We start from the raw sequence: 23375 nt of genomic DNA, 5'->3' as shown, positions 1-23375 counted from the left end.
CTAGTCTCTTGGGGCTTAGGGAGTAAGACTAGAAGGAAGATGTCCTGGCTCATGTGAAAGTACACCCCCCTTTGAGAAGGAAGGCCAGGTAGGGCCGTAGCTGGACCCTGTCTTTAGAGAAGACCGTGTATAGTGGTTCTGAGGTCAGGGCTTGCAGCTCAGAGACTCACCTCATCAACATCACCACCACCAGGAAAGCTACCTTCCACTATAAGTGAGACAGGGAGCACGAGGCCAGAGGCTCACAGCATGGGCCCATGAGCCCGGGCAGAACAAAGTTGAGATCCCACTGAGGGACTGGGGACCAAACTTGAGGAAAAAGTCTCTCGAAACCTCTGAGGAACATGACTGTCATGTCATGGGAGAACACCGTCTTCCACTGGATGGGTGGATGAAAGGCGGAAAGGGCCACCAGATGCACCCTGATAGATGAGTGTGCCAGATCATGGCTCCTCAAATGAAGCAGGTAGTCTAAGATCGACTGCACCAAGGAATGAGAAGAGGAGATGCTCCATTTGCCAACCCGGCAGGAGAACCTCATCCACTTTGCCAGGTAAATCTATCTAGTCGAGCGCTTTCTACTTTTGAGGAAGAGCTTCTGGACCTCTTCCAAACAGGCCCGTTCCTCAGGGTTCAATATCCATGCCGTGAGGTGGAGGTACACACGGTTGTGGTGCACGAGTCAGCTGTGATCCTATGACAGCAGGTCTGGTCGGCTCAGCAGGGGCCAAAGAGGGATCACTGACAGGCTCGACAGCATCCCATGCCAGTGTTGGCGAGGAAACACTGGGGCGATCATGATAACCTGAGCCTTTTCTCTCTTGATTTGTGCTAGGACTTTGCTGATGAACAGAATTGGAGGGAACGCATACATTAGACTTCCTGCCCATGGCAGGAGGAAGATGTCAGAGAGGAAGCCCTTGCCCAGACCCAGGCTGGAGAAAAACCTGTAGCACCTCCTGTTCTGGTGAACAAATCCACTTGGGGAGTTCCCACCTCTGGAAGATCATGCCGGCTACCTCCAGATGGAGCACCCATTCGTGGTGAGAGGAGAAGTCCCTGCTTAGGTGATCTGCTAGCGCATTCTTGGCACCCAGAAGGCGGATTCCATGGTTAATGGAGAAGTCCTAAAGACGGACTGCCTCTTGGCAGAGGGCCAAGGATCGCACTCCCGTTTGTCTGTTGATGTAGAACGTCGAGGCTGTGTTGTCTGTCAGGAGTTTGACGATGTTGCCCGATAGGTGAGGTAGGAAGATGGCGCATCCTCTGCGCACCACCCTGACCTCTTTGATATTTAAGTGAAGTGTCGTTTCCTCTGGAGACCACATACCTTGAGTCTGGAGGATGCTGAGGTGCACACCCCAGCTGAGGTCCGAGGCATCCGAAACCAACTTGACTTAGTGAGAAGTGCTGATGAAGAGAACTCCTTCCAGGACTTTTTTGGGGCAGGTCCACCATTGCAGCAAGATAAGTACAGTCGCAGGGATGATAATGACCTTTTCCAGGTGGTCCATGGACTGGGAGTAGACCATTGCTAGGAATTGCTGCAGGGGTTGCATCCGGAGCCTAGCATGACAAAACACACATGTACATTCTGCTGTGACCTAGTAGGCGCAGGCAAACCCTGTCCATGGTCAGAGGAAACGCGGAGACTGAATCTCTCTAGTGGCAGGAACACCCTGCTGCAGGTCGACTCGAGCACTGCTCCAATGAACTCTATCCTTTGTACCAGAACTAACATGGATTTTTTGTCATTTGCCAACAGGCCGAGGCAACAGCATCGCAACATGCCTTGGGACCTGCAACTGCCCTTGACTAGATCTTGATATCTCAAAGTCTGTTGCGGTGCTGTCGCTAGACCAAAACGGGAGGACTGAAAATTGATAGTGGTTGGGACCTACAGTAAACCGGAGGAAGCGTCTGTGTCCCTCAAAGATGGTGATGTGAAAGTGCGCATCTTTCAGACTGAGGGCAGTGTACCAGCCTCCAGGATCCAGGGAGACCATGTGCTCCTTGAGCTTCAGTAGGAAGCAGTTCAAGTCTCACAGGTCCAGGAAAGGTTGCAGACCACCCTTGGCTTTTGGGACTAAAAAATAGCAGAACAGAACCCCTTGTTCCTGTATTCTGGAGGAACGACTTCCACCACACCTAGTTGCAGTAACTCCTCTACCTCCTGCACGAGGAGATGCTTCTGAGGGACGGGGAGGATGGGTAGGAGGGGTAGAAACTAACTGAAGGGTGTAACCCCGTGCCACCGTACTGAGGACCCATCGGTCCGATGTTATAAATGCCCACACAGGGAGGAAAGGAGAAAGGCAGTTGGCAAAAATAGGGAAGATGTCATAAACAGATAGTTAAGGGTTAATGTCTCTTTTACCTGTAAAGCGTTAACAAACAGTGAACCAAAAACACCTGACCAGAGGACCAATCAGGAAATAAGATACTTTAAAATCTTGGTGGAGGGAAGCCTTTGTTTGTGTTTTTTGGGTTTGGCTTTGTTCTCTCTGGGTCCTGAAAGGGACTAGATGTGCAACCAGGTTTCCTGCCAATGTCCCTGCTACAGTCTCTTATATATTCAGAATAGTGAGTATTTAGTAAGAAAGGTGGTTATAGTCTTTTGATTGTTTTCTGTATTTGCAAATGTGTAGTTTGCTGGAAGTATTTTAAATTGTATTTTGCTGGGGGGAGGCTTCTCTCTAGTGTCTATAAGCTGAAAGACTCTGTAACTTTTACCATCTAAATTACAAAAGATAAAAAGAAAGAAAAAAAAAGTAAAAGTTATTAAAAGTTTTGTTTTTTAAGACCTGTTTGATTTTTCCCCTTGTTGAGGCTCAAGAGGAGTCTGTACTTACCACGAAATTGGTGAGAGACAGAGAGAAAGAAGGGAGGGGGGAACGGTGGAATCCCTTTGTTTAGATTCACGGAGCTTGAATCTGTCTCTCTCTCCAGGATATCCCAGGGAGGGAACGCCTGGGAGGGGGAGAGAGGGGGGGAAACAAACCTGATTTCTCTGTGTTGTGATTCAAGAAGTTTGAATCCCGGTGATCTCCTAGTGTACCCAGGGCAGAAAAGATCTGGGAGGAAGGAAGGAGAAGGAGCAGAAATGCTTTATTCCCCTTTGTTGTAAGACTCAAGGAATCTGGGTCTTGGGGGTCCCCAGGCAAGGTTTTGGGGGGACCAGAGTGTACCAGGCACTGGAATTCCTGGTTGGTGGCAGCGTATCAAATCTAAGCAGGTAATTAAGCTTAGATGAATTCATGCTGGTACCCCAACTTTTGGACTTTAAGGTTCAGATTGGGGAATTATACCATGACAGAAGATCCTGGGAACAATGTGATAGGTGTCCCTTGGGCGTACCCTCAACATGAGCGCTTGCCCGCCTGCTTATTGCAGGTCAAGCTTGACTGAGAGACCTGTTAATGTTGTTGGCTAGGATGCCTCTTGTAACGTCTGGACGACTTATGCGAAGGTTCCTAGTGAAGTTGGTCCCCTGGCCCTGAGGCCGCTGCAGCTTAAACCGCTTGTGGGCAGGGCCAGGGACATACAGGCCCAGTGTTATAAGGGTCGTGCAGAAGTCCTTTAGGCCATGGAGCTTATTGTCCATCTGTTCCACAAACAGGGCTTGCCCATCCAAGGGAAGGTCTTGCATCAACTGCTGAGCCTCCGTAGACAAGCAAGAAAGGAGCAGCCAGGATGCCCAGCGCATGGTGATGGCCAAGGACATGGTTTGGGCGGCAGTGTCCGCCACATCTGATGCCGCTTGGAGCATCGCCCTGGCTGCATTAGTGCCCTCCTCCACAATAGCCCAGAACTCCTTCCTAGAAGCCTCAGGAAGAGAGCCTTTGAACTTGGCCATGGCTTGCCATATGTTAAAATCATAGCATCCTAGGAGGGCTTGATGGTTGGCCACCCTCAGTTGGAGACTAGAAGATGAATAAACTTACACCCCAACAAGCCTAGTCTCTTTGTTCTTAGGGGTAGCCCCGGCTTGCACTTGTTACTTCCTGTGGTTAACTGCTTCCACCACTAGGGAGTTGGGAGCAGGGTGGGTATACCGGTACTCGTGGCCTTTGGATGGCACAAAGTACTTGCACTCAACCCTCTTGGAGATGGGGGGAAGGGAGGTGGGAGTTTGCCACAGGGCATTAGTAATCTTAGAGACCCCATCATGAAGGAGCAGAGCCAACCTGGCCAGTGCTGTGGAGCAGAGGGCATTGAAGAGAGAGTCCAAAGGCTCCTCTAGCTCCTCTGCTTGAAGACCCAGGTTGGCAGCAACCCTCTTCAGTAGTTCCTGGTGTGCTTTAGTGTCATCCGGAGCAACCAGGAGAGGGGACCCTGTTACAGTCTCGTCTGGTGATGACGAGGAGGATTCTGTAGGGTCCTCCACAACCATTGGTGACCCAATGGCTTGTTCCCCTGCTCCCTCTTAGACCTCCAGGCATCTCACACCCAAGACTTCATGCACCAGAGGGTAGAGGAGAGAGACAGCTGGTCTCTCTGAGGCTCCAGACACCACGCAGGTGGCCTGGGAGGGCTGGGTGAACCCCCACAAGTTCCTTGGGTACCACGGTGTCAGTGGAGACCATGGGGCTGGTTTCGGTGCCAACAACGTAGCCAGTACCAGAGCTTGTCCCACTGTTAGGGAACCTCACTCCAAACCAGGACTGGATCCTGAATGGTCGCTCCCAGGTGACCAGGATGGAGCAGAACGGTGGTTCTGTCTCAACCAGTGTCGGTCACTCCACCTGAAATCTGATCTGGAGTTGGGTCTTAGGGACTGGAGGCACTCAACAGATCCGCGACAGCTTGGAGCTAGCGTTGTATGTCTCACAGTTGAGTGGTACCAGGATGAGGAGTGAGACCCTCTAACTATAGCTAAGGGATTTATAAACACTAACAGAAAACTATATACAGTATAATACAGGAGATAACTAGTTCATACAATCGAGCAGCAACAGCACTAGCTAAAGCAGCAACAGTTTCAGCATCGTCACTGGCGGTAGAAGGAACTGGGGATGGGGGGGAACTGGGAGCGCCCTGTATACCGTGGCATGTGCATACCACTTCGGGGGCACTGAAGCCAGTCCCCTACGGATACTACTGAGAGAAAAACTTCCAGCACCAGTGCATTTGGCGAGCACACACATCTAAGTTGAATGGACATGAGCAAGCACTCGAAGAAGAAGAATTCGACTAAATTCTCCAAACTAAGGATCCAATTCAGCAAACAGATTAAACGTGTGGTTAGGTGCTTTGATGAATAAGGATATACTAAAGCATGTAGTGATTTGCTGAATGTGGGCCCAATATAATTTCTGTTAAGGGAAAAATATCAAACAACTTTGAATTGCTGTTTTTTTTGTATGGTTGATTTTTAAAAGGACTTTCATAGAAGACTATAGGCTGGAAAACCAGTTTGGATAAGCTAACACATTGAGACACTCCTGAATATCCCACAAATCAAACTATATTAAAGGTCTGAAAATGTTCCACTAAGTCTTCGCTCACATACAGATGCACACATGAAAAGTCTGCTTGGAGTATCCCTCAGGCCTTTGGGTAGCGCCAAGGAAGGTCAGGAGCTAGTCTTCACACAGTAAACATTAAATGGCATCTTTATTGGGAGTTGAGTCAACATGGAAAATGAACATCTCACCCCTAGATGTGAACCTTTACTTCAGGGTTGAGGCACATATTGTGGAGCAATATGGGGAAACTCATGTGGAGAGAAACTCCACCCTTCACGAGAACAGAAGCCCCTACCTCCACAAACCCTGATTCATTAAGAGGCAAGCAGAGAGAGGGGAGCTGGCTCCAGAACCCTGACTGGATAGAGGACTGGGAGGAAATCTCATAACTGGCTTCCTTCTGCCATCCCACCCGTCACTGGAGGAGAGGAATACCACTCCAGAATCTGGGGCTAGAGAAGAGGTCCAGGGAGCAGGTTACAGCCAAGCTGAAGGAGTAGCCTAGCAAAGAAGCCTGAATAGCATGGTGACTGCAGACATGGACACCAGCAAGGCAGCAGAGACTGGGATTCATGACTCCAAGCCTGCACTGTGCCCAAGCACCAGCAGCTACTACAAGGGCCAGAAAGGAACCTGCTTGGGGACTAAGATACTGGTGGCTGTTTGGACCCCGGACTGAGTAAGGTGGTATTAGTTTAAACCTTGGGTGGGGGCAACACAACAAACTGGGCTGCCCCCACCACACAATGCCATTGCCTGTGTTTTACTCATCCAGTGGATAAGCAGAGAATGTTTGTCTCCAGTGCTATCATATCACCTTTTAAGAGAAGCAAATTCATTTAAAAAGTAAAGAAGGAAATTCACAGTGTAGTGTTCACTTGCCAATATGCAGTCACAATGGGGCATCATCCTTAATTATTTAATGTTTGCAAAATGATTTGAAGATTAAAAGGGCTATTAAAGGACTAAGTATTATCCTTAACTTGATCCAATTGTGCCCTGCTGTGACAAAACACAAGCAAAGCTCACGTCATAATTTTTAGCAGTTAAAACTCAAAGCAATAATGAATAGGAAAATCAGTTGGAATTCTGTTAAGTGCAAACAAAAGAGAAATGCTGCATGTAAAGAAAACGTTCCCCCAAAATACACTACCTATATAATGACACTGGACCCAGCTGTATCAAAAAAGTCAAAACTTTGATAGTGTCAATGATAACCCAAAATGTTAACTTTTTAGGTATGTCAGTAAAGTCTGCACTGACAATTGGGTTAAGGATTTCATTATGCCAAACTCCAACCTGTTGTTAATCCATAGCAGATATAGCAGGTATTGGCAGTGGCACTGTGAAAGTCTGCCAAATAGGAATCTTTCTATAGACCTCCTAGGCTACAAGCTACTGAATGTTAAGTCTATTGCTAGAGGTTGTGCACAGCTGCTACAATTCTGCACCTGTTTTATACCCCTCTTTTCTAACTAATGAATAGCATTTAGCCCACTCTCTACAGATGTTTTCCTGATCTCCTGGTTGGAGATGATGTTACACACAGTGTAAGTGCTAGTAAACACACCCTCACCAAAGGAAAAGATTTAAATATTGCTTTAGAAGCAATGGCCACCTCTCCATGTGGATTAACTTCAGCTATGCATTTTCCTTACATGTTGCAAAATGAATGTATTTTTCATTTAAACAATCATAATGAATTATGACTTTCTTGGCCTCAAGCTCATGGTTAAATTATAAGAAGAGTTAAATTAGCTGTGACTAGAATAAATGAACAACTCTAATGGAATGTCAGAGAAAAGGGCATTAAAAAAATGGAAATATACAACATATTTTACTTTAATTAAATGGAAGGTGAACAACTCTAATTACCATTTGGGAGATTTCTTTGTTTTTCTTCTTCTCTGCAACCAGGCCTTTACCTCAGGTGTTGTTTCAGGCGTGGGTTTTGTGTGATCAATGGTGTATAAATCCTTTCCTTGTTTCCACAGTTGATATCTATCTGGTTGAAACTTCCTCACAAAGATATCCATTGATATTGTTACCATGTCTTTCCTGCAGGTGCACTGGAGGAGAAATCAGAAATATATACTGCATGTGACAAACTAAATGATTTGCTGTAGTTTGTAGTAGAAAAAGCCTTGAATATGAAACTCTTTTTTTGGGAGGAATGGTCATACAGAAAATATTACCTGAACAACTACAGCCATGCCTGGATTCCTCATGGTTCTGTGAGGATAGTCCATTTAGCATATACATAGTATGGAAATTTCATTGGTTGATGAACTCCTACCAATAACAAACAATAAGCAAGCGTCTATGCTGTTTCTTTCAGGTCTATCATTTGCCTTTGTTATTATTAAACACAAGGGTACTGTTGAACCCAATAGACAGACTGAATTACCCTTGAATGGTTCCATTATTCTCTCTCTCTGAGGAAACGAGTAGTTTTGAGCAGTTGCTTATCTGTCACAAGGGTTTTTAGCTGGGGGGAAAGGGCGAGGGGAGAAATATTACAGCATTCTGTTCTATCACCACTCCTTTTCAACACAAATATCAGATCCTTAGGGAAGGTAGAAAAAGACCATATCACTATTTTCTTGCTGCAAGATCTACCTATACTCCCAAGCTTTTACACAATTGGGAAGCATTGAGTGACACGTATGAAAATGCTTGTTTTGAAAAGAGCGGAGAGCAGTTTTTAGATTCTTAGAGTGTGCCTACAGGCTAGTCTACCTGAGCTAGTTTGAATCAAGCTAGCATGGGCAACAATAGGAGCAAAGACAGCAGAGCATGGGCTTCAGCCCAGGTAGTACAAGCCCAGCATGGATCCTATGTTCTCAGGTCACTAAGCCCACACTAAAGCTCATGCTGTGCTGTCTTCGCTGCTACTGTTACCTGCATTAGCTGAATTCAAATTAAGTCAGGTAGACTAGTCCATGTACAGCTTTTGCTGTGTAGACATACCCTTACATTTTAAGGCCGGAAGGGAGTGTTATCGTATCTAGTCTGACCTCCTGTATAACAAAGGCCATGGCATTTTACCCCATAATTCCTCTATCAAACCCAATAACTTTAGTTTGGTCATTGGCCCAAGGTATTAATTTTCTTGATAAAGTCTCTATGTGCCCACAGAGATCTGAACTGGCATATTTTAAACACACCAAAATAAATAAATAGTACTGAATTTTCAAGTAAAATTCTCTCACTTAAAATAACAGATACTAAAATAGCTTCAAAGCAAATTTACTGTACTTGAAGCTCAAAAAATCTTTATATTAGGAGACTATAATATGTGAATCAACAAGCCTGCAGCACATAAACCATTCATACTAAGAAAAAGTTTTTAGCTAAAAAATTGATTCTCCAAAATTGAAAAAAAAATGAAATGTCTAATGTTATACCTAATAAAATGTCTCAACTGGTAAGTGAAACAACGCCGTGTAGCTAATATAACCTTTCAGGTGAATGAAAGAATGAAAACAAAACAACATATGGCCTGACCTCCTCGTCCTCTATGATTTGTATTATCATGCCTTTTTAGCTGAACAGGATATCTTACAACAGATGGAATTAAATTTGCTTGTTACTGACTGCTAAATAGGCACACAGGCTTTGTGTACTGCAGGCATCCACCGGCCACTTCTAGTCCATCCTTCTTTTCCTTGAAAATAATAAGTTCTATAATGGAAAAGGGGATCAGAAATGTCATAAAACATCCTGCCTTCCTTTCAATACTTTCAAAACACACATCTAGCGTAACAGAAAAAAGCCGAACAGGAAACTACTTCAGGCAGCAGCCAGAACTGCACTGAAATCAGACATTTATATCCTACTGGCAAATTGCTGCAAACATGAAAAAGCAACTTAAAAACTGGTTTTGTAGAAATTCACCTCCCATGAAGAAAATGTTTTTGCCAATATTTTTTGTTTAAGGTAGACCAACCAAAGCCTAACTCAAAGGAAAAATTCTCTTACTGACCAGATCCCAGATCCAGAATGTGGAAATTATGTGATATTTCAACACTTGAAGTTGTTATGACTCAGGGATGTTATCTTTTAATGCAATTCCTTGGATCTTTTGAAGACTGTTAGCATGATAAATGTCAAACTAATTTTTGTCTCAAGTAAACAACTCCATGAAAGATTTCTGAATTTACATTATGCTCTGCTACGTTTTCCGATGGAATTTTTAACACAATTTGAATCAGAAGAAAGCGTATGACTAGAATCTGGCACCTCACAATGCAAGGATTCAGCGCTTGCTCTCAAAAGAGTAGAAGAGGCATGTCTAACCCCACACTTCCATGATACTAGTTCTCATTGCTAGTACCACAGCGTTATTCCACACGTAACACTGATATATATTAACACTAAGATCTTATATAATGCTTTCAGCCGCAGATCTCAAAGCACTTTACAAAAGAGATGGAGAAACTGAGACATGGAGAGGTAAAGTGACTTGCCCAAGGTAACAAAGAAGGTCAGAGGCAGAGCTGGGATTAGAACTCAAGACTCCTAAATCCCAGTGCAGTGCAGTGCACAATCTACTAGGCAACACGGTCTCTCATTCCCCTCATAAACTGGGATGCAGTCATTGCAGCTGCTTCTGTCTGACTCTTCTGCTGGAGAGGCATGATTACCAGTTTCACAGTAACTTATATAAGGAAGACAGAGAAGTACAGGTTATATTAAATGCATTATTTCAGGGAAACGTCTTTTAAGCATATATGTTTTTTAAATTGGTCGTTCTTAGTTTTAAATTATTTTCTGAAACCTCCCAAAAATGAACAATCCTTACACATTTAAAAATACAATTTCCTTAATAGCTATTTTTAAAGTTTGTAGTTTAACTGAATTTCCTACTTCTGTATAGAAAGTGCTGCTGTACAACACTCAAATACCTGCCCCGTGATGCTATTAATAATTCTCCCCATTTAGTGGAGACAATATACAGAGGAGAAAATCATTCAGACTATTAAAGGAGGAGCTCCCGAGGTCACAATTGCAACAAAAGTGCTAGAGTGACAGCACTTCATGATGTTTGATGCATAGAAATATAATTATCTGATGTGATTTTTCTTTTTCTTGGGTGTGCACTGTATTATTTTTGTACAAAGCTCTTATTCTGCTGTGACTAGCTTACCTCATTCAGAGAGTCACTGATCAATAACACTGAAATAGTTACAAAAAAGCACTGATAGTGCTTCTGAATATTGGATAGGTGCAAAAGACTGTCCACTTGGAATTTTATCATCATTAAGAGCTAAATTCATTACATAAGGACAAGTAATACTAAATTTTCCCCTCGTTTACACACAAAATCCCTTTGAATGCAAGCTACACTGCTATGCAGGGATGACAAATGGTTGCTTAAGGAAAAAGATTACTGTCTTTGCTGTTGGGCATCAAGTCTTCAAGCAATTTGGAAAAGGGCCAATATTTAAATCAGCATTGATTTATTGAAGTAAAAAATCCATCAAGAAAAAATATCCAGTGATAGGATGATAATGTTCTAAAAGAAAAGTTTAATAAATTATGCCTAAATGAGGTACAAAAATCTTCCTTTTAGTAATCTTTGAATATTTGATGCTGTTTTTATACTACTACTGAAGTGCATTATACCTGTGTAAAAGTAAAAAAGTTTATCACTATCTAAAATGAGACAACAGCAGAATTTTAATAATATTTGCAGCATTATCAACATGCTAATTCAAGCCTTCATCATTTGCTGGGAAATCTGGAAGACTTAAGCTTCTAGATACTTGAGGCTAGAAACATTTGAAAGCATCGTATTAGACAGTGAAAGCAGATATATGCTGCAAAGCATTTCTATTTATTTTCCCCAAAATGTGCCAAGAAAGTAATATGTTGCTTTGATAAATAATCTGGCAGGTTCAGGGTTTTTAAAGTGTTCTTTCCTCATTTCCCATCCAACTTACTTAGGAAGCCATGTAACTGTCAACTCTGCTTCCAAGACAGAAGAGTGAATGAAAGCATCTCTCCCTGAAGCTAACTTGAATGTCATTCAGTTGAAGGGCTCTGTTGGGACAGAGATCATAGAACATGCAGCTTCCCACCAAAATATCAAGTTTGTCATGTTCACCATTCACAAGATACTTAGAAAAATTTCATCATATTTTTAAAGGTAAAAATATTTTCATGTGGGAATAAAAATTAAAAATTATCTTTTTTTATAAACTGACAAAAATAGAAAATCGTCTGATGTTACTGTCTGATGTTACCATCTGATGGGTATTCTTTGCTGTATGTGAAATGGGCTATGTTCAGCCCATGCCCTACCAGACAAGTGTCCATACCACAAAAACTATCACCCTCCCACTCCCACAAACTGGCACCCTTGTTAGGTACTTCAACAGAGAACCATGAACTGAATAAGCATGGGGACTCCTGGTCAGGATTGAAACATATTGATAGAAAACTGAGAGAATTTTATTTGCTGCTGCCTGTGCAACATACCCCACTCGGAGGATAACTTGTTATATCGATGGTAATTTACGCCCAATAAAATTAAAAGAATAGTTCATGTTGGCAGTGGCAAATGTTGTAACAGGAGTAGTGAAAGGAATCCCCTATCCACATATAGTATAGTTAGATTCTTATATGGGATTACAAGCAAAGATCATCATGGCAATCAATATGATTATGGGAATAGACCTCCTTCATGATCCTTTGGTATTATTATTATTGGTTTTATTATTATGTTCTACTAGTATAAAGAAAACTGCTTGAAGGAAACATTTATTAGAGGCCACAAGGTGTTTGATAGCAGTGAGTTGAAAGGAAACCGTTTTATCCACTTTATTAAATTGGTATAACAGACTGTGAAATGTATTTGTAATGGAGAAAACTGCCTACTTGAGATATCTTTTCTTTTTTGTTTGTTTGCAGAGGATGCCATTTCTGAATAACAAACACAATGAATATTGGCAAAGACTAAATATTTTGACTGGTTTTGCCTGACTAAGCCGTACTTCCCTCCTATTTTAGGCTCTGATTCAGAAAGGTAATTAAGCCTGGGCCAAACTGCAAGCATATGTATAGTCCCATTTAAGACAATGGGATTATTCATGTGCTTAGACAGACATGTGCTTATATACCTTCCATAATTGAGGTCTTAGACCCAATGTCAGCAAGTCACTTAAAGATGTGCATTATTTTAAGAATGTGAATAGTCCCATTGATCAGGACATGCACAACTGAAAGACAGATACAGCAGTGGATTTAAGTGACAGACCACAACTTTATTAATTTAATAACGGGGCAAGGCACTATACACCTCCTCTTCATACCAGGTATTTAAGTGGGTCCATTATGGGTTTATACAGCTCCCACCATATAACCATTACTTGAGGTATACCTTCTTCAGCCTGCTCCTAGGACTAGACTCATTTCTGAATTCTCTTGCCCTACCCACCACCAGGAGGGTAGAAGGTACCAAGAGGGACCTCAGTCTGAAAAGAATTGGTCTCCCCTTCTCCTTACAGGCACAAAGTCCATCAGTAAAATCCTGGATCTCATTTCTACCTGGGAGCTGGCCTTTTTTAGCTTCCATCTACAATGGATACCAGCCGCTGGGAGAACCAGCAATTAGCTTCATTGTCTGCACGCAATGTCCAAAGTGCCTAGTATCTATTTCCTGACAAATGCAATCCCTAAGATCCCTTAGGCAATGTCAGACTCTGTATCTGAGAAGTGCACAAGGTGGCTGTAGTTTGCATTTCAGTGAGAAGAGAAGAGACATGAGCTGATTCCACAACATGTCACCTCTGCCATATCATTGAAGGTAAAGAACCTCAACCCTGAAGTTCAGTTGTGATTCCCCTGCTGACCTGGCTACCTGCTTGTAGGCCCAACGCTGTACAAAAGCTGCAGATCCAGACAGCACCCTTTTCCGATGTCCCCAGCAACCACAGATAGGGTTAGTTCTCACGCTTTTGCCTGCCCAGTAACCCATCAGCAGGGTGAACACAGGTCCTGTAAGAGTGCCTGGATCCTTGAGAAGTAAAAAAACCTTCCAATGCTGTTGGTGTTGCTGCCTCAACAACATTTGTACAAAGAATGTGTGCAAAATTTGCCAGATTGAGATCCAAGTAGGCTAACACATTCCTCATTACCACAACAAACTGGTAGCTGGTCAAGTAGCTACCATCCCCATGTACAAGTAGGTGGGCCTGGCTCCCACATACATGCAGTTTCAGCAAAAACTGTTTGTGGCTTTTACCAGACATACTCATTCAGCTGAGCATTCCCTTAGCTCTATCATGGTCTCTTTTCTAGTCTGATCAGTTTCTGAATACCTTAATTTCAAGTCTATTGCTGCTTGTTAAAATGGTACCTCTGCCAATCTAATATATGTCAGGAGGTGGCCCCTGCCATCTGTAGCACTAGTTCACTAAACCTGAAAGCACAAACAAGGACTTGACAAATGCAGCTTTAAATAGAAATGCCTTCATCCCACAACTTCACTCCATAGGTAAAGCCTTCGATAACCCAGCAAATTTCACAAGGGGATGGTATTCCTGTTATCATCTTTGCAACTCTCAGTTCATGACCATACCTTCAAGAGCTTGCTTAGTAAGAGTCCTCTACATAAGCCAGTAAATCCTGCCACTATGCAACAAACCAGGCCAAACAGGAAACCCAGTATTGCAGATGAAGCTAGTCCATGATACATCATAGGCACTCTATATCTCACCACCCAAGGCTCAGTGAAGACACAAACAACAAAAGAGACCTACGTGAACTCTAAATTAAATAAACCTAACAATTGCAGCTTTGTAAATCATGATTGTCCTTGGGACTCTGGGTTTTTCATCTATTCTAAATTATGGCTCCACAAACCATCACCTACAGGGCTCGGCTGTCAAACAGTGTTAGCTCCTTTAATCTGCTGTCCTGAAATGGAGTCAGAGCATCAATGAGGCCATTATCTACATCATCATGCAAAGAAAAGTTTGACAAACAAAAAAAGCAGTGTAATATAACTGCTCATACCAGCCACATTCCCCATACTAACTACTGGTCAAGGATGTGAACCCATATCTGGTTGTCATACCAAAACCAAACCTGTTTATTTACAAATTCCTCACCCCAAATAGTGACAGCCACCAATATCTGAGCCCCCAATGCACCCATGACATTATGATTGTAGTTATTTGGTCAATTCTAAGAGGACCTGCCCCTGCTCTCAAGTAGAGTCGATTAAATTCCTCTACCTCCCCAACATACATATGAATGTTCAACGTGATCACTGCTTTTCATTAAACCCAACACTGGTCATGAACTGTGGTTTAAAGGGCTTAGCTGCATTTGAGCGGGCTCCTCAATGACTACCATCATCTGCTCTAAAATTCTGCCCATCTCATATTCTGAGTGACTTAAAGAACTGGCAGTTACCAAGATGGACCTGTGCCTGGCTTTCACTTCAGAATCGTGTTTCTCATTACTGATCTCATCCCTGAAGACAGTCACTTGACACCCCAGATTTGAAATGCCTTCTCCAGGGATCTGTTCCTGGCCCAGGACAGATTCTTTTCTCTGTAAGCTATGTATTGGGGCCCATTGTCAAGTTCACAACCATTATGGCCACCGTCTGAAAAGGGGGTCCTCTATTAGAGGGAGTGGCCTCATGGCTTCTTTACTCCATCTCGGCCTTTCGCAACCACTGAAAGGAATCACATGCTTTCAGAATTTACCAGCTTCAGTTTCCCCACTTTTGCCTATGGCAGGGGTACGCAACCTATGGCACGGGTGCCGAAGGTGGCACGTGAGCTGATTTTCAGTGGCAGTCACACTGCCTGGGTCCTGGCCACCAGTCCGGGGGGGCTCTGCATTTTAATTTAATTTTAAATGAAGCTTCTTAAACATTTTAAAAGCCTTATTTACTTTACATACAACAATGGTTTAGTTATATATTATAGACTTATAGAAAGAGACCTTCTAAAAACATTAAAATGTATTATTGGCACATGAAACCTTAAATTAGAGTGAATAAATGAAGATTCGGCACACCACTTCTGAAAGGCTGCCGATCCCTGGCCTACGGTCTTAGCCACAGCAACTCTCAGTTATGCCACCATTTCCCTACTCTTGTCTAAGGCATCACGCAGCAATACTCAGTGCTGTCTCCGTTTCCCTGGTAAGAGGAGGCAGTGAGTTAGCCTCCCTGACCATCAAGTCTGGCCTCTGGGCTTGCAACCGAACTGGGTTCAAATTTGTTGTCAGACATGAGACATTGGAAACGTGGAAACTTCAAAAAACTATTACACTGAGATATGCCAGATGTTATGAGCTCAGGAAATATATATCTTTGTGGTCTAGGGACTGTATTCTAGCTCCGAGGTGGAGGATTTCTGAGCTTCCATAATAACTAAAGTAAGTGGAGGTTAATTACTGCAGACCCTGGAACAGGTAAATAACTCCAGTGATACACCACTCCCTGGGGTAAATTGAATACTCTGGCACAGATCAAGTTCAAGGCATATGGGAGACCAAAAAGAGGGCTTTTGGTGTAAAGATTCAGCCTGAACTGGATGGGGCCCCTCATTTTGACCCCAAAACTGACATGAGGTTGTGACAAAAAGGGCAAATCCTTGCTGGAAGGGTTTGAAATACTGGACACTTACCAAAGTCTCTCTGTGAAAGATGAGTGACACTTGGTTAGCTTAGCATGCACGTAGATTGTTTACCGTTTTATTATGTTTTCTCTATAATGCTTTTTCTCCTAAAATAAATGTTATATTCTTGGTGAAAGCTGCCTAGTCACTGATAAACACTGTCACTGTCCCTTGTGAAAGACAGAACTGCAAGTGTCTGGACTGAGGTCAGACCTGCTGGGATAGTAACAGTGAATTGCAGAGGGACAGCAAGTCTAAATTCCTGGTTTGGTGGGAGAGGGAAGTGGGTTCCTGTCAATAGAGAAGCGATGGCTGGAGGCCACAAGGATGGCCGTGAGCAGACCATGGAGGGGGCAGAGTGAGTGTTGTTAACATTGGCACAAAAATGAGGATGTTAGTGAAACAAAAATTAAAAGGTACCGTACCAAAAGTAAAACCTCTGCAAACTGCGTGGAATCTTTTTAAAGACACCATAATAGAGGCCCAACTTAATTACCCCAATTTAAAAAAACATAGTAAGAGAACCAAAAAAGAGCCACTGTGGTTAAACAACAAAGTAAAAGAAGCAGTGAGAGGCAAAAAGGCATCCTTTAAAAAGTGGAAGATAAATCCTAATGAGGAAAATAGAAAAGAGCATAAACTCTGGCAAATGAAGTGTAAAAATATTATTAGAATAACCAAAAAATAATCTGAAGAACAGCCAGCCAAAGACTCTAAAAGTAATAGCCATTTTTAAAAAAAATACATCAGAAGCAGAAAGCCTGCTAAACAACTAGTGGGGCCACTGGACAATCAAGATGCAAAAGGAGCACTCAAAGATAAGGCCATTGCGGAGAAACTAAAATTCTTTGCATCAGTCTTCACTGTCGAGGATGTGAGGGAGACTCCCAAACCTGAGTCATTCTTTTGGGGTGACAGATCTGAGGAACTGTCCCAAACTGTGGTGTCATTAGAGGACGTTTTGGAACAAATTGATAAACTAAACAGTAATAAGTCCCCAGGACCTAATGGTATTTACTCAAGAGTTCTGAAGGAACTCAAACATGAAACTGCAGGACTACTAATTGTTCCTGGGAATCATTTTAAATAATTGAGAACCAAGGACTGGAACTTGGCTGAAGGATTTATCTGATACTGTAGCATGACTATTAAATCCCTTCAGTAGACAGAATCACTATGTTTTAGAAGTTAATATAAAATATATGCACAGTATGGTCTAGTGTACCATAGCTTTACACAGTGGAAAGCAAATATTTGATTCATAATATTTTGATTTGACTAGTAGGTGAAGAATACTTCTCTTTGAGGTAATTCTTCCAGGATGAGGTATGTTGAGTCTATTTTTTAAATAAGTGTTTATCTTTTTCTTTCAGTTCCATAAAATGTAGCTAATTATATTTGCTATCATGTAAAATTATGCCCTACTTGTGACAATATCTTCTGGATCTAAGCATCATATGCTATACAAAGGTGTTATGAGAGTTAACATAATGAGTTGAAAGTAGCTGGGGGGTATAGAGGGGGACTGGAATAGAGGACCTCTCAAAGTCTCTTCCAGTTCTATGATTTCTATGAAAATACAGTAGCTACATAACACAGACCATGTTATATAATAGTATTTCACAATGAGGATAGGATGTTATAATAAAATTGCTTTCTTGTTATAGCTGATGAAACCTACTGTAATCAATTTTCATACAGATCAAATGAAAATGGAAGTTTTGGTACTTTCATTTCTCAAATCAATTTTTGGCCCTAATTCTTTTATGTAAGCATTTAAGAGAAATGCAGTGCCTACATCAAAATACAATTTCCAATTCTATGTCAAATCTTCTTGTGCACAACCATGTGAAACCATGTGTAAGAAATATAGTCAAGACAAGTCAACAACTCTCTGTTGTGGAAAAAAGACCAATAACTACTATGAAAAAATGCACATAAAAGACGAACAGAATAAAATAACAATTAGGTCTGCCGCATTCTACATGTGCTATAGAAATTCCCATCCTAAAAGCATACTACAAAAGGGGACTAATTAAGCTATCAGTCTTTAAAATGCTTTCCCAACTGTTTATAATGAATGAAAGCTTTCATCGTGTTAGAGTGGTAGTTAGCAATGATATAGCTATAACAATTCAGATTCTTATTACTAAATCTGCAGAGACTGAACAGTAGAATACAATGTTTCACTTATTGTTACTCACTTTTCTTACAATAAGATAGAATTTAAAGGAGTGAAAGATGTACTCTGTTATATTGCCTGTAAGCAGCAGTAGTTTCTCAACCTCTTTCATTTAACAGATTACCTATAGAACAAGCATTTAATAGGTACTGTTTCTCATGAGGAGAGGATTTAGAGCACCATAGTAACAATAACCATTTGTTGCTGCTAGAATCATGAAGTGATATATTCTTACACTGACCTTCTGGCAACTTGTAGGCTCTGCTGCAGAAACCTTTGATATCAGTTATCCATCTGCACAAGCTTCAGTAAAGCAAGTGTTCCTTCGATAAGAGTCTCGAAGAGGACACTCAGTTCCAGTCAAACAACGCAAAAACAGAAACTTCCAGTATGCCATTCTTTGTTGTTGGGTTTTTAAAACTATCTTAATGTTTTACTTGTGCATTTGAATAAAACTAGCATGTTATATTGATTTGCAGCATAAATATATGAGCAAGTGGGTTGCATTCTCTCCAATACACTAATGTATAACCGGAACAAATATATGTTTTTCTTTGATTCTATTGTCTGTGCCCAGTTACATAGAATGTCACCCATGTGGTAAGGTGTTACAACGGTGAAGCTAGTCAGCACATTAGGAAGAACAGCATCCAGATGTGGACACATATTGGAGACAGGTAAAAATGGGAACAATTTTAATCTGTGGGAAACAGGGTAAGAGAAGGGACTTTAAGCCCATGAGAAGCAGTTTGTACATCATAACCTGTGTCCTACAAATTCAAGTTGTCACTTCAGAGTAACACACCTAAAACATAGGACCAGTACTATATTGCATTCTGTTTTACAAACAACGTCATTCATCTAGCAAGCAGTTTTAAGTAATTAAAAACAATTATTATTAAACACTGAATTTAATTAATAGAAATTACAATAGCCAGAGTTTTAGAAATAGCTATGGTAAAAGAGGCACAACTACTTCCATTCTGACCCCCATTTCGGTTGCTTTCTAAAACTTTAGCGTTTCTGGATGAAATGCTCCACGTTCAATGTCTGGCTTCAGCAGAACATTTTTGAAAGTCTGCAAAAAAAAACAAACAGCTCTGCCACTTCTGAATGAAGTTTTTTTCCAAGCTCATAGCATAAGCGTCTGTACTTCATGGACACATTCCTCAATCTCTCTGTGGCCTCTGCCAACAGCCAACCACATTTTGAAATCCTCCTTCTGGGGTTTCCATGACACTGCCCAGTCCTGGTTCTCCTACCTGGTTAACCTCTCAGATCACAGGAACAAATTATAGGAAGCCCTTTTCCCTTTGTGATGTGCCAGTTCTCTTAGCACATTTGTACTGCATTTCCTTGGGTCAAGAAAATAAGGGATACAGAAACCAGATGAAAAACTTTGCCTCTTGACTCAGAAAAAAATAGTAGCAAACTAGTCAAAAAGAATACAACAAAATGCAAATAAAATAAATTTCCAGAATGTAAAGTGTGGTTACACTTTGAAAAGTGACTCTGAACATGCCAATGTAGACACTCATGTATGTGTCCCTCACAATCAGTCAACTCCTAGTCAAGATCAATGTGAATCTTTCAGTTGACTTCAGTGTGTGTTGGACTGGGCCCTCCAGAATTTCTGGGCCACATTTCCTCAGTTTTTGCTCATTCTTGCTTCTATGTCACAACTAATTTTTTTTTAAAAAACCTGCAACAATTAAATTCAACTTGAGATCTCAAAGTCAGGTTATCTTCTCTGCAGCTTACACATTTACTACCAGTAATAAATATGCTGCCATGAGAAAGTTAATTATCTGTTCTGTTAATGATACATAAGTGAGAGCATAAGCCAGCTCACTCCTTAAATGTTTTGGTTCTCCAGAGCTAACTAGTTAAAAATAATGAAAACTTATTTTAGTCAATAAAATACACCACATACAATTTGGAATATAAAGTGGGAGTAGATCTGCTGAGCAACAAGGTGTAATTTTAACAGACTCTGACTACAACCACAGTTTAATGCAGAAAATTCCTAAGGAGATTTTGTAAGAGTTCAATATATCTGTGCTTTGCTTTGGAACAAAGGAGATTGTCTCAGTTTTCCAATATAAAAATGGATGTGAATATAATATTTTCCATAAGCGTGCTCTGTTTATTGGGCTTTTAGAACTCAAACTCCTAGCAATACTGAAAACCTTATTTATTTAAGAATGCCATGTCATAATCAATGTTGCCTGACATATGTTTTTGATTAACTTAGTCCCTTATTACCTGAAATTCTCTGAGTAATGTTAGTAGAATGTGAAACAACCTATAATTTGATTAAAGTTAAGTAGACAAAATATGCCTTCAGGAAGAGAAGCGTAATTTACTACAAGATTTTCTGTTATCAATATGGAATTCAGAATTTTGACGCTAAGTAAAAAATAAACCTCTTAACTTTTTAGGAAATACTCTCTCTGTCTCACACACACACAAACTCCCACATCCTTACAAGGTTGTAAAGTGAAACCATATGAAAATAATTCCGCATCTTACATCATTTGTTTTATAACAGCTCCACTGATTGTGTGTGCGCGCGCATGTCTGCCACTATTACTATCTATTCAGAAACTGTCCGTACCATCAGTAGCAGGATTGTACATTGTATTTTCCTTCTCTCTCTCCCCCCTCTGTTATTATTTAAAAAAATGACAAAATTCTTAATCAAAGATGAAAGAGAAAAATGCTTATTTCCAGGTAGAGGCAGAGTAACACCTTTTGTCATTCCCAAATCACTCAGGCTGCCTGCATGAAGGAGTTGTGTTAACGTGTTACTGGATGTTACTAGTCCCTTGCCAAAAGGAACAGCATTTGTGACCCAGGTTCTACGGGAGATTTTATTTTATTGTGTGTGGAGGGCGGGGGGGAGAGAGAGAGAGAGAAATTGTAGAATCTTGGCTCTTTTCACCCTCCCATAAAAATCATATGGAAATCGTGCAAACTGGAAACTTTCCTTTTACTGATTCAGATACTGTGACATAGACACAGAAGTAATAATGTAAACAGCCTTCCAGGCATGGGAGCTAATTCTCTCAGATATGTGCTCTAGAATCTTTGAGAGAAAGGTTGAGCTGTAAAACAGTAATAATAAAAGAATGAAATCTACCCAAATCCCAATTGTTTATGGCTAACATCTCAGTTGAGTGGGAGGTTCTACTGTTAAAGTTGTACTAACATACCACTGGGGCAGCTACTGGTGCCAAGACTGTGGAAGTAACTTGGTGGCAAGAGCATAATGTCGCTGATCAGTAGCAAAGAAGAAAGAGTAGCAGAACCAAAGCCAAATCAGTTGCAGAACCACAGCCAAAAATCTAGTGGGGGGGGGAGTATTTTTCTGTTAACTGATGCTTCTACAAAAAAAAAATAGATTCACTAATGTGCAGTGAGAGAACCCTCCAGCAAACAGAGGGATGCCAACAAATAAATAGGTGCCATTAAAGACCCTAAAGAAATATCTGCCAAACATCTTGGAAAATTGAACCTATTGCTGGAAAGGAGTCTCCAGCTAACAAATGTTATAGACAGCGAGACAGTGGTTCAGCAAATGGTAAAAAGGAGGGCTCACTTTCAGTTTAAACTCCTACTCAACAGAAATGGCAGGTCAATGAAAAGCAACTGCACTTTTTTTAACTGTGTGTTCTCTTACAAGACAGACTGGGGTTTGGAGAAACCTAAGCTCCTCAGAGCATTAAAATGGGTAAGACTGAATGGGAATTATGCAGAGGCAGTTTTCAGATTCCAACAGAGTAGCTCATTATTATTAGGGCCAGAAAGAGGAGCCTGGAGTACCTCTCACAAAAGCCTTAGTGTACCAGTAGTAATAAAATTAAATAAAATAAATACCTAGCTCTTATATAGTGCTTTTTGTGAGTAAATCTCATAGCACTTTCCAAAAGAGGCGTCATTAGCCTCATTTTACAGATGGGGAAACAAAGGCACAGAGAGGTTAAGCGACATGCCCAAGGTCGACCCGCAAACCAGTGACAGAGTTGGAAATAAAACCCAGATCTTCTGAGTTCCAGTCCAGCGCTCTCTCCACAAACAATGCAGCCTCTCATCACACATCACCGGTTGAACATATTAAACCAAATTCATCCCTCTTGTAACTGCAGTGAGATCAATTATTCATAATGGTCCTATTGTGTCACAGATTACACAATCTCTAGGTATATGTCACCTTAGAATAACAGTATTACTTAAAATTTAGAATAATGCCATTGATACCACAGAAGCCAATTAAGAGGAAGTCTTTTGGTTACCCAGTCTTGATCTAACAAATGTGTGGAGGCACCAGAGACTTGCTCATATGTCATTAAAGAAATCATTAAAAAAAAATCAAGATGTGAGAAGATCTATTATTTTCATTTGTCTTAACTTTCATTATTGAATTTGTGGCGCTTTCATTAAAACAGGATTTTATTCAACACAACTTAAAATACAAAATAAAATCAGAATCATGTGTTTGCAACTACATAGTATTAAACTGATATCTATTAGTTAATACTAGACATTCAAAAAACTGACAGTCAAAAGCTGCAGGTCTTACTTGAAGGAGGAAAGCTAATGCACATTCACTCTCTTTCTTTCCTGCAATCCCAATACATGGAATCTTCTAACCCTCTCCTACTGCCATAAGGTAAACTGGAGTTACTGCAGAGCTTCTGCATGTTTTCAAAAACTTATGGGTTTGCTTGGTAGCTATGATGGGTAGCTAGCCATAAGTACATGATTTATCCTTTTGTATTATATTTCTGAACTTCTATACAAGAATAAACCTTCACAATTGTGTTTGGGGCAATATAACCAAAAAGACTCAGACTTGTATACATAACAGGTTAGAGTTGATACTACTGTGATTTTTATTTGTTATCCACAAAATGTTTGTTTTGTTTTTCTGATTTGACTTGGTTACCTGAAATAAATAGAAATCCTATTAAAATTTAAAGGTAGTAGCTTTAGTAAAACTGTCTGCTTACTTTTAATGCAAGGGGAATATTCCAATATTTTCACTTTTTGTAAAATCATCACCTTTATCTTTACACAGAT

The 23375-nt window shown here is 41.1% G+C and overlaps 1 protein-coding gene across 7 annotated transcripts in view; it reads right to left on the bottom strand.

Annotated features, from left to right (window-relative positions):
- The window catches only part of KDM4C (lysine demethylase 4C), a 441772-nt gene that overhangs the window by 188997 nt on the left and 229400 nt on the right, over positions 1–23375 (bottom strand). For 5 of the 7 annotated variants that reach the window (XM_030567955.1, XM_030567954.1, XM_030567956.1 and 2 more), the window contains exon 9: positions 7344–7537. In XM_030567955.1, the coding sequence (XP_030423815.1) occupies positions 7344–7537 (194 nt within the window). Of the gene's footprint in view, positions 1–7343; positions 7538–7706; positions 7761–19291; positions 19372–23375 lie in introns of those variants that run through there. The other 2 variants (XM_030567964.1, XM_030567961.1) reach the window with 2 other exon arrangements.

Source organism: Gopherus evgoodei, chromosome 6 (assembly GCF_007399415.2).
Source record: "Gopherus evgoodei ecotype Sinaloan lineage chromosome 6, rGopEvg1_v1.p, whole genome shotgun sequence".
Taxonomy (NCBI): domain Eukaryota; kingdom Metazoa; phylum Chordata; order Testudines; family Testudinidae; genus Gopherus; species Gopherus evgoodei.
The sequence above is the reverse complement of the archived record's forward strand: the minus strand, read 5'-3'. Positions and strand labels throughout refer to the sequence as shown.